Source organism: Lathyrus oleraceus, chromosome 4 (assembly GCF_024323335.1).
Source record: "Lathyrus oleraceus cultivar Zhongwan6 chromosome 4, CAAS_Psat_ZW6_1.0, whole genome shotgun sequence".
NCBI classification, from domain to species: domain Eukaryota; kingdom Viridiplantae; phylum Streptophyta; class Magnoliopsida; order Fabales; family Fabaceae; genus Lathyrus; species Lathyrus oleraceus.
Genome location: NC_066582.1, coordinates 461,493,201 through 461,505,623, shown reverse-complemented (window position 1 = coordinate 461,505,623; position 12,423 = coordinate 461,493,201). Strand labels below are relative to the sequence as shown.

At 34.3% G+C, this 12,423-nt stretch overlaps 1 protein-coding gene across 1 annotated transcript; it reads right to left on the bottom strand.

Annotated features, from left to right (window-relative positions):
* Window positions 1-436: 436 nt before the first annotated feature.
* LOC127076115 (cytochrome P450 78A3) lies at window positions 437-2,652 on the bottom strand. The gene is made up of 2 exons (XM_051017683.1): window positions 1,546-2,652; window positions 437-1,437 (listed from the first exon to the last, which is right to left on the bottom strand). The coding sequence occupies exons 1-2, from the start codon at window positions 2,515-2,517 to the stop codon at window positions 796-798; spliced, it is 1,614 nt and encodes a 537-aa protein (XP_050873640.1). The 5' UTR covers window positions 2,518-2,652; the 3' UTR covers window positions 437-795.
* Window positions 2,653-12,423: the final 9,771 nt, after the last annotated feature.

Below are 12,423 nucleotides of genomic sequence, written 5' to 3'. Positions count from 1 at the left end.
TTACTATTATAAAATTGATACTACTTTTTAACCGATTCAATTCTATCTTTAATAATATTTATTTAATTTAAAATGATTTATAATACTTGGTTTATTACTACTTTTAAAAAATATCCATTTATGGCCAACATTTTAATCATATAAATTGAGTACAAAAGGAAAAAACATGAAATCTAAATAAAAATTGAGTATATGACGAGAAAGATTGATATCTATAAAGAAAATATAGTGAGCGACAGATTTTATCGTTTGATCTTACTTACAGTTGTTAAATCACTAAAAATAAACAATATATATATATATAATTGTCATCTCATATCGTTTATAAAGCAACTAAATATGTATATTAATTAATTAATTAATTAAGTTTAGGTTATGTATATTATACTCTAAATAAGGCATACGTTAATAGTTAGATTGAAAAGAATCACAGCCATTTTATAGTGGAACACATAAAAGTTGTATTAATAATATGAGCAATATTTACATGGGCAAACAGATATTTCTATTAATTAACCATAATAATAAAACAACTTAGACATGAAACATGACACTCTCAAATTACAAAAAATAAAACTACTAAAAGACAAAAAAATAAAAATAAAAAGTAGAAAACCTGAATGACCCATATAATTAAAGAGAAAGTCCAAATTCAATCTAACTAGCTTCACTACATTCCACTAGTGGCTCCAATTCATTCATATTTCTGCCACCAAGCCCCCTCCACATGCTTAACCTTCCCATTTTTTCACCACTCTTTTTTCTCCTTAAACTTAAAAGAAAAAGCACTTTTTTTTAACTTAACTTAACTAAACGCCTGGGGACCATTTCAACATTAAGAGGATTCGCCATTTCACATGAAAGCCTAAGCACCTCCGTTAAATCCACACCGTCCATTCCATCCAATCCATCCAACGGCTTCCATTCAAACTCATGCAAAAGCTTAGCTACCCAATATGTCACCGTAGCTAAACCCAGATTCTTCCCGGGGCAACTTCTCCTACCCGACCCGAACGGAGCCAACCTAAGATCCGACCCGAGAACTGAAAACTCAACACCTTCTTCACTCATAAACCTCTCGGGATTAAATTCAAGTGGGTCCCTCCACACTTTTGGATCCCTAGCTATGGCCCACATGTTCACCATAGCTGTCGTCCCCGCTGGCACGTGATACCCATCAATTGTCGTATCAGTGATGGCCAGTCGGGCCCACGAAAGTAGTGGGCCTGGCGGATGCAACCTTAAAACCTCCTTTATAACCGCCTGTAAATATACCGTCGCCGCCATGTCCTCCTCCGTAATACCACATGCAGCTCCTTTCGCCACCGTGTCAAGCTCTGCCTGTACCTTCCTTTGCACGTCAGGATGAAGCACCATCCTCGCTAGTATCCACTCTATCAAAACCGCAACCGTGTCGGTCCCTCTAAATATCATTTCCTGAGAAAACAAATTAAAGTTTATTTTTTTGTCTCAGAGTGTAATATTTAAATTAAAATATTTTAAAAGTACTAAAAGAATAATTAATTGAAATTTTAATAAACTTACCCAGAGAACAGCGATCATGTCGGAGTCAGACAATTTATCTGGTTCTTGAAGAGAAAGCAGAACATGAACGAAATCCTTGTTGGTTTGGTTTTTGTCGGCTCGGTGGTCGGAAATTATTGAACCAACAAACCGGTTCACTTTAGGTACTAAATTAGAACAATTGAACCGGATTTTTTGAACATCGAAATCTTTCAAAAAAGGAAGATGATCACCCCAATTAAGAGAACCCAACAAATCATAACCTTGTTCAACTAACCCACCAAGTTCCATCATTCTCTCATTAACTTCATCAATCTTAAACCTCTGTCCAAAAACAGAGCACATCATGTTATTAAGCGATGCTTTTTTCAAAACATCACGGACCGGACCGAACCCGCGGTTTCGGAACAAATCAATCATCTGAGCCACAATTTCAGTCCGTTGCGGTCCAGATGATTTGATTTGCATGGGCGAGAAAAGATGATTGGTTGAGATTTTTCGAAGGGTTCGCCAATAAACACCATAAGGTGCGAAACCTATGGCTCTATTGAACATGAGAGAATAAGCTGATTCTTTGATAGGACGATCAGCGAAAACAGAGCTATGGAGAATCTCTTTGGCTACATCAGGGTTACACGTGATTATGGCACGTGTGTCACCTAGACTGAAAGCCATGAGTCTAGTAGCTTTGCATGTTTTTGCGGCGGAAGCGATACAGTGGTGAGCAAGTGAAGAGGACATAAGGTTCATGCTTCCAAATAGAGGGTAACCGTTAGGACCAGGAATGAACCTAGGAGATGAATTAAGGTTGTTTTTGTTTTTGTTGTTGGAATAATAGTACTTGCCCCAGGCAGGACCACCCGGGTGAGACCAGTAAAAGAAATTCATGGTTAGCCAGAGTAAAACCATGATCAAGAGAGAGTAAACAATGTTTTCTTGTGTGCATTTTGAAGCTAAGGCGAATATCCAGAGGTTATCAATGTGGGTAGACATGGTTAGAGAGAGAAAGTGAGTAGAGAGAGAAAGTGAGAGAGAGAGGGGGAGGGTTTGTGAGAGAAGAAGAAGAAGGAGTGGAGTGTGGTTTGGTGAGTAAGTAGAGGTTGGTTGAGGAATATATATATAGGGAGAAAAAGAAGAAGAGGAATAGGTGAAATGAAAATGAAAAACTAGTAACGGTTATGATTATTATGGTTTATGGTTAGGTTATGTTATGTTATGTTACATACGTTACACATGAGATTAAAATACTACTAGTAAGACCGTATGTTACGGATAAATAATAGGATTATTGAGATACTAAATGGGAAAGGTGTTATGGTTATTAATTGAGAGTAATGATTTGGTTAGTGGGGGAGATAAAGGAAATTAAATGGGGTAGTGAGTTTTAAATTTTTTGTTGTTTTTGGAGAGATCATAGGAATTGCGCCGCCAATAGTGTGTGACGAAATCTTGGAAAAGTATGTGTCTAGATTGGGTCCAATCTTTGTTGCACGCGCCATTAATTTCGTTCTACTCCTTAAGTCCTATTATCACCAAACTATCTACTACTCCTAACAAGTTCATTTAGTTTTAAGTTTTTTCAGACACATTAAATACAATTAATATTTTTATAAACTAATCTTTTTTTATTAGAAAAAAAAAATCATTTTAGGGTATTGGAGGAATTTTCTTAAGACATAAAATTTTCAAAAGAAGTTGAAGTTGATCAAAATTGAAATATTGGTAATAGAAAAATTACCATCACCTCTTAATATGAAAGAAGTGAAAAAAAAAATTATGACACGCCAACTTCTCTAACATTGATTTTTTTTTGTATGTAGTAATATTTTTCTAAATGATAATATTATTTTTATGTGTGATCTTATTGATTATATGGTGGGATCGATCATCATGTGAAATATTTCTATGCTATTTATCATGCTAGAAGGTTCTAAATGTTAACCAAATGAATTACACTACGACTAAGAAGGAATTTCCTTCAACATCAACAACATTGTAAAAAGTGACAAAATCAACTGAATCGCTCACATGTCCAATGTTACAAATCAGAGCAACCAAATACTAAATAAACGTATAAAATAAGAAAAGGAAGAACAACCTCTACGCCATCCTTCAGCTTCAAAGAAGCTACTCACTTACCTACTCGTCTGTATCCGAAGGAGGAGCGCAGAACCACACAAACAACAAAGGGGTTAGAATACACTCATGATAATTAACGGTGCAAAAGTATGCAAGGGTGGTCTAAACAAACATCAATAATTATTCTACATAATTCAATCACATATATCACTAAAGCATTCTTAGTCACCAACATCAACATGATCATTCAACGCATATTCAAAGCAATGAACGCAAATGTACTCAACACCACGACTCGATAATGCATTCAATACCATTATGGACAACACAAGTCAATCTCGCTCCTGAATCCCCACCATTGGACCAGAGCACACCAAATCACTAATATCATCATAAGTAACAATTCATCGGTTTCCATATGAAACTAGTTACTCGCTCTTGAATCCCCACCATCGTACCAGAGCACACCAATAACTGGGCCGAAGTTCGTACACCATGATGCATAACACATGCAACTATATGTCAAATAAGAACATCAACACAACATATATGATCATGCTCAATTATGACTCACCATTGCATAATTTATACACACATGTCAACCACAACATTCATTAATGTTTCTCAACATCAATTCCTCATCGCATAACATCATTTACGTACAACAACACACATATTAGTACCCTCACAAGTAAGACACATCATTCATATTTTCATGTACATGTTTTCTCTTTAAAGCATTATTATAAGGCATGGTTACACGTCAATTATCCAACGCATTGAACCGTGCCTCAAAAGGAGTCACAAAACTAAAGTTACACTCGAAAACGTCTTATTTAATACAAAATCCAGGAAGTTGCTACGGCCCGTAGCACTCCCTAGGCCCAAAAAACCCTTTGGGAATACCTCTAATACAAAAAACCCTTTGGGAATGCCTCTGGTACAAAAATCCAGAGGACTACTATGGTTGCCCGTAGAAATGCCAAAAAACATACCATACATCATAGTACATGAAAACATATGAATTTTATCATCTTTTAACATCTAAATCCACAATACCTCATCAATTATCTATCAACTATCTAGGAATTTACTCACTCAATCATGGATCAATTCACAACAACATATGAACAACATTCATACCAACATTATCCACAAGAACACATAAATTTTGCAGCAAAATAGTACACAAATTTCACATCACACAAGTCATGCTATCACAAGAGTTACATAATGTTCATCATTCATTCAACAAAAGGGAAAAAATATATGAAAACCTAAAGGGATTAAGGACTTCCCTCTACCAAATTCATGCAATTTACACCATATTAGGAGTAATCCCCTTATCTTAGATTTTCCAGCAAAACTCCTTAAAGCTCTTCTAGTGAATGTTCTTCCTTTGCCCTAGCCCTTGCCTCTTCCTGTTTCCACCAAAATTGTGTTTTACATAGAAAAACTCTCAAAACCTCTTTACTAACCTTTTTATTAGTAATATAATCTTCCTTATTTAGTGACTTCCAACCTTGCCCCCACTTATTCCTTTATTCTCCAAAGTTCCCTTCTAATCTATAATTTTTTTTATAATAAAAATACCACTATGTTATTCTCCTTTTCTCTATACTATTTATATTCCAACAAATAAAATAAAATAGCTAGCGTCTAATTATTAAAATTCTCATTATTTTAATATTATTATTTCTGTTATTATCAAAATAAATAGAACCATGCACTACCAATTCAAAGCATCAAATACTACTACTAACCATCCAAACACCATCCAATGCACATTGAAATTACGTTGTAGTGTAATATTTACAAAAGGCCTTGCCTAGCCGACGCCTTAGGTCTTTCCTAGGAGAGGCGACGATGAATGGTTGCCCAAAGGGATGTATTGCATCGCCCGTGAGTATTTCCTCGTCCATACGGAAAAATATGTGGGATAAGACGTGTCTTGGATAAAGAGAAAGTCAGGGTCTCTACTGACTCATGTCACCCTTAGAAATAGGGATTCAACTATCCATTATTTGGCGAAGCGGGCGATGGCCTTTTTCGAGGAAACCCTAGGTCCTAGAGGCTGTTATAAATACATCACCCTCAAAGGGAAAGAGGGGGGGGGGGGGCAACTCTAAGTCATACCTATCTTCTACTACCTAAAAGAGAACAACACTCTTTGTAACCATAACACACGATTATTCTAACCGTCCACCTACAATTAAGCAGTGTCGACCATCAACAGGGTCTTTCACCTCATGTGAATTGATCCTCTAAACAACCTCAAAAACCACCACGAAAGGCTTCTCATAGCCGTGAGCAAGCCCTCATCACCAAGATGTATTATACACATATTAAGGCCTTTGAGTCTCCCTCACTTATAGAGCGAACACACACATACTTAGTCTCCCTTTCGGCCAATCCATTTTGTTGAGGAGTATTAGGCCATGAACTTTGATGTACAATCCCATTTTTTAGAAAAAAAATCATCCAAGATAATATTAAAATATTCTTTGCCATTATCGCTTATAAAGACTTGGATATTTGTTTGAAATTGGCTTTGCACCATTGAAAAAAAATTCTTTACAGCCTGACAAACATCTGATTTCCCCTTTAACAAGTACACCAACATACTCTTGTATGGTCATCTATAAATGTGATAAACCATTTTTTAAGAGAGAATGTACTTGTACGGTTAGGGCCCCAAACATCATTGTGAATAATAGAAAAAGGTTTTGATGGTTTATAAGATTGTATTGAAAACTGGGAATGGTGATGCTTTACAAACTCATATGCTTCACATTTAAACGAAGAAAAGTTCTTATTGTGAAATAACTTAGGAAACAAGTATTTTAAGTAACGAAAACTAGGATGCCCTAATCTTAAATGACATACCATAATGTTGTCATCTTTATTATTCAAAACAGAAAAAGACTCCAAGCATGAACTTATTGTTTTCGAAGGTAGTTGTGATGTAGATCCAATGTCATGGTAGTAGAGTCCTCCACTCTCCTTAGCACTTCCAATCATCTTCCCCGAGTTTAAATCCTGAAAGACACAGTGAGATCGGAAAAAATTAGTTTGACAATTTATATCCTAGGCTAATTTACTGACGAACATTTAATTACAAGATAAATTTGGAACATGAAGGACATTTTTAAGAGTTAACATTGGAGACAACACAACTGACCCTTTATCTGCAATGGCTAAAAAAGAGTCATTTGTGGTTTTTATTTTTTGATTCCCTGCACATGGACTATATGAAGAGAACAAAGTAGATTCACCTGTCATCTGATCGGAGGCACCTGAATCTACTATCCAAGTATGACTGGGACTGACACTAAGAAATGCAAAATTACCTTTTGTTGCTATAGAGCAAGAAGGGGTTGGAGACTCAAGGAGTTTGTACAGTCTGTCTAGTTCCTCCATAGTGAGTGGAAATAGAGACGAAGGGGGTTGTTGCCCTCGATCAGAATTACTAGCCTGAAATGCACGACCATTTTTCTTCTTCCAGTTAAGAGGTTTGCCTTTGAAATTTCAATAAGTTTCATGTGTATGCCATTCCTGCATGCAGTGATCACACTAAGGAACTTTGTCTGACCTTCTTCCCTCGTCAAGGTTCCTAGTAGCCACCGACGGTTCCTCTCGTACGTCATTTCCGCAACCACCTCTATTTCCGTTGCCGACGCCAAACTTAGGTTGCGGTTGTTCGCCATGGTTGGATCCAGTGTAGACCTATGATGGGGAAGGTCACCTGTTATTGTTATTCATCATAGGAGGCTAAACGGATATGTGAATCGGGTTGGGTAAGAAAACGGGTCGAACAAAAATAGGTTGAAGAAAGCTTTACAGTAACCCCTAACTCAGTGCTCTTGATACCATATTGGGAAAAAATAGGTAAAAGTTGTTATATTTTATTCCTCGGCCTTAGGCTGGTTTATATAGTGAAGATACAATTATTACAATTGATTTTCTCCTTAATGGAGAATAAATAAAAATAAGGGTAGTATTAAAGACAATAATAAAATCGGAAATAATATTTTTTTAACACATATATATATATATATATATATATATATATATATATAGATACATATGTATCTATATATATATATACACATATATATATATATATATATATATATATATATATATAGATAGATAGATAGATACATATGTATATATATATATATATATATATATATATATATATATATATATATATATATATGTATACATATATATATATATATATATATATATATATATATATATATATATATATATATATATATATGTGTGTGTATATATATATATATATGTATCTATCTATCTATCTATCTATCTATATATATATATATATATATATATATATATATATATATATATATATATATATATATATATATATATATATATATATATATGGTTGAAGCAGGTGGCGATGAATCTTGAACCGGTGGTACTGATCCCTGATATGGTGGCGCATGGTAGACATGCATGGTTAACAGTTCAACACCCAAATTAGTTCAAAGCTCAAGATGATTGTAGTGAGAAGTGGAGATCAGAAAGTGTACCTTGATTTACATGTGAACTGACTATATACCTTGGGTCAAGTGGAATGGTGGTAAAGTGGATTGGGCCTTAGATATTTAGGTATTTGGCCATCCCAAGATAGTTTCCCCAAGGATTTTATGGGCACTGAGAGAGTCGGGGAATCCTTTCGTGATTTTGGCCGACCACAAAGGATGTTGTCTGACGCAAGCTAAAACTAAAGTAATGTGAGTCAGTTGAAAAAGTAATGGGAAACAATTGCATTAAATGTATTCCCATCATTAAAATGTTTCATTTCCTCCTTCTGACACATGGTTAACATGACAAGCTAGATCATGGTGCGGCTAATGGTTCACTCGAGTTTACGTGTACCCATAAGAAGGAATCCAATAATTGATTCCATACTCCTCTCCATTAAGATTATGGATTGTTCAATCGTCTTTGCCTATAAATAGGGGGAATTGAGTGCTTGAATTTTTTTATAATCCTTGATATTCAAGTTCATTCGTATTCACTTTAGTAGTAAAGACCTTCATCTCTTCTTTCCCGAGAGAATCAATCATAGCGATTATAATGTTAGACATGTGACTTCACACACAAGGGGGGGGGGGGGGGGGGTAGGTGAATTGTGTGTTTTAGAAAAATTGAGTTTAAAACCTTTTTTGGATCAAAATTAGAGTTTGATAACATTTTTAGAAAAAAATTTAAATGAGCAGTAGAAAATAAAGTTGCAGAAGGAAAAATTTGAAAATAAAGAGTTTAAGGAAAGAGAGAAGAACACCAGGAATTATATAGGTTCAGTAAAAAATGAATTAGTCATTCTCCAAGATTTGAACTTAAGAGTATCTAATAAACTTAAGGGTTTTTAGTATGTTGAACTCTCAAACTCCTTATACAAGGAAAATAAAGTTTGTGGCTTAATTCCAACCAAACAATAAACTATGAGAAAAGCGGCAAGTCTTCCTTCCAAATGATGGATCGAAGCGATTAGTCTTCTTTCCACAAGAAAATTGGAGTGGTTAGTCTTAAAGCTTCAAACAAAGATTTTATTAAAGTCCAGTCTTTAACCGAAACTCAATTTTATTATGGGCTAACCAAGAACCTATGAGATTTTAACAACGGACTGATCTCGAACCTAAATGGAGACTTGATCACACAATTCTTAAATAAAAGATTTTTATGTGCTTAGCTCCAAATCCAAACAAATCATCCCTTAATGTATGAAATACTCAACCAAGGTAAAACAAAACTTCCACGGTGAACTTATAAATCTACCCTTCTAGAACTACAACTTCTTCACTTTCAAAATGACTTTCTCAAAAGCGCAATGGCTAAACTTTTGTGAGAGAAAGTAAATAAAAAGATTTTTAGAGAGAGAGAGAGAGAGATAGTGAGAAGTGAGAAATGAAATCACGTTTTATGGATGTAAAAATATGTGAGAAAGGACATTTATGTATAGGCTAGAGGTTGGCACAAAAAAGGAAAAAATATATTTATGGCCAATAATTATGTGCCAATAGATTGACATCATGCTCTAATCGATTGGTACGCCTAAGTTAATCGATTAATAAGCTCAAAAATTTAAGAAAAGGTATTTAGTAGTTACCATTCATCTAGGCTCTGTCCTAATTGATTAGAGCATATTTTGAACTTTTCCAATCGATTTCCATAAGGTGCCAATCGATTTGCAAGAACAAAAACTTTCCATAACTTTTCTGACAATTCCTAACTTGTTTGGCACGACTTCAAAGTATTTTTAGAAGTTTTTTCTTGAGAAAATAAGTTTGAAAACGTGTTTGCACACGCACATGTGTGTATGTGTGTGAGCATGCGTGCGTACGTGCATGTGTGTATGTGTGTGTGTGTGTGTATGTATGTGTGTGTGTGTGTGTGTGTGATTAGTCATATACTTTATGAGAAATCCCTTATTATTTTTCAAGGTATATTCACTCAGACGTATTGAGGCTTTCATATACTTCAACACTTATCACATGCTTTATTCTTTTAGACACTTGCTTGAGTTCACTTTGAGACGAGGCCTGAGTTATATTCCATTCGGTTGCCATCATCAGAGAGTCAAGTCCATTAAACCCTAATAATATGGTTTGCATCATTAATATCTTTAAACTTGAATATAACTGTTAACATTAAACACTAGTTGTCATCATTAAACTCTAGTTGTCATAATCAAAAGTAGTTGTCATCATTTAAGGCATATCTCCATTGAATCTTCCTTGATCAGTAACCTTTAAAATAAGGTTTCACATTCTCCCCCTTTTTGATGATGATAACATATCTCTCAATAAGGTGGTAAAAGAAATATCACATGTTTGTTTGGAGTAATTAAACTCCCTCTCAATTAAGTAGAGAGTATATTCTACTCCCATTGAGAGTATATTTCTCCCCCTTTGTCGAAATAAAAAAGGCAGATAAAGATGTATTGCAATAAAATAAATATGCAACATATTGATAAATAAGAATTTAGGAGAAGGGAAAAACATCACTCATTTTATCAATTTAAATTGCAAAGAATTTAAATTAAAAAAGGGAAATTACAAAATTGAAATAGTACAGAACACAAGAATAAAGATAAATCGACTTAGACATCTACGTAAGACTAATCGTTACCAAATCATCATCGAAGAACAAGTATCGTGGTAGTTGTGTTTGGTATGGAATAAAGTGTTGAGTTATAAAGTCGAACTTGTCATCAATCACATTTATATTTCCAATTAAGACTTTGAGTAGGTTGTCAGTTGTGGGTAGTGTCGCGGCGGGATTTTTTTTGAGATTAAGCTATTGATTAACTTAACTCAGAAAAGAAAGAGTCTCCATCGAACTTTATTGTTTCTAAAGGGAATGGGGAAAATGTCGAACAAAACCCGCAAAAGGTAAAACAAAAGAGAAATATGGATACAGGGGTTGGTTATGTAAGGGAAAGGTATTAACACCCCTCACATCTATGGTACTCTATAGGAACCACTTGAAAATTCGTGCTTATAAAAAAGTTGGTTTGTTTGTTGATTTATTTTAATTTGAAAATACATTTTGTCGTATTCGAGTGGAAAACTCATCTTACTACCCACAAGTATGAGGAAATGAGCATTTGCATCATCTTGATATGTAGAACTTTTACTTGGACTTTCTCACAAACACGTCTCAACATTCAGGTGGAAAATGTCAATCATTTCTCAACATATTGTAGAAGTATAGTGGTTTGCATCACTACAAGAATATACTAATATCCAATCTTTTCAAAAAATAAAATAAAGAGCTCTTAAAAGAAAGTGCATAAAGGCACAAAAAGAAGTTTAATGAGGTTTGTCTTTTTTAGAAGTTTGAAAAAAGAGTTTAAGTATGCTTAAATGTTTTAGCATTTATTGAGAAAAAGATTTTCTAGATCACTTGACAACGTCAAGGTTTATTAAGAAAAGGTGTGGAGTTTGAAAATAAGAAATTTTTGAAATACGGAGAAGTTTGAAAATTGAAGAAGTGGGAAGGAGATGAAGAGACTATCTTAAAGCATAAAGTAAATCACATGAATTAAAAAGGTCTCATCGTAAGGTATACCAAGAGAAAGCCTTTGTGTGTGCAAGCATTTGACATTGGTTAAAACAAGCATTCCCCTCCCTTTGGATTGAGCCACAAGATGAAAAAATCACATAAGCAGATGAACATCAAATGATCCAGATGAGCAACAAAGCCATAAAGCCACAAAGAAACATCCAAGTCTTGAATTGAAGATCAAAGGGTCCAGAGAGATCACAAGGTCTCAGATGAATCACAAAGTATCAGATATACTCAAATCAAGGGGAAAACACTAAGACCTAAGGTCCAAAGTCCAAAGTGCTCCATAAGCAAGGGATAGTAACACAAAGTCTATAACATCAGATTAAAGCTTTTTAGTGTTTTAGCCATTTTATAATGTTTTTTTTATTTTGAAATAAGAAAACAAAAAATGCAAAAAGTAAAAGGAAAAAATGAAATGACATGAATGTAAATGACATAAATGTAAATGAAATAAATGTAAAGTTAGGTGTTAGGTGTTACATGTTAGAAGGCAAATTCAAATCATCACATTGAGATCATCTATCAATAAGTCAAAGGACTTAAACATATGCTACACTAAGGGACAAACTATCATCAACTCAAAGTGTTAAAAATATAATCAAATTATCATTTATCAACATATTGAATTAGAGAAGATTGAATCAACCAAGGGACCATCTATCAATGATTTAAAACGTTGAAGATTTCATCAACTAATCAATCACT

What these genes read in the sequence shown, in the direction of transcription:
- LOC127076115 (XM_051017683.1), bottom strand. Translation starts at nt 2,517, where the DNA reads ATGTCTACCCACATTGATAACCTCTGGATATTCGCCTTAGCTTCAAAA. An exon ending in ACATGATCGCTGTTCTCTGG is followed by an intron (nt 1,438 to 1,545) that starts GTAAGTTTATTA and finishes TTGTTTTCTCAG; the next exon opens with GAAATGATATTTAGAGGGAC.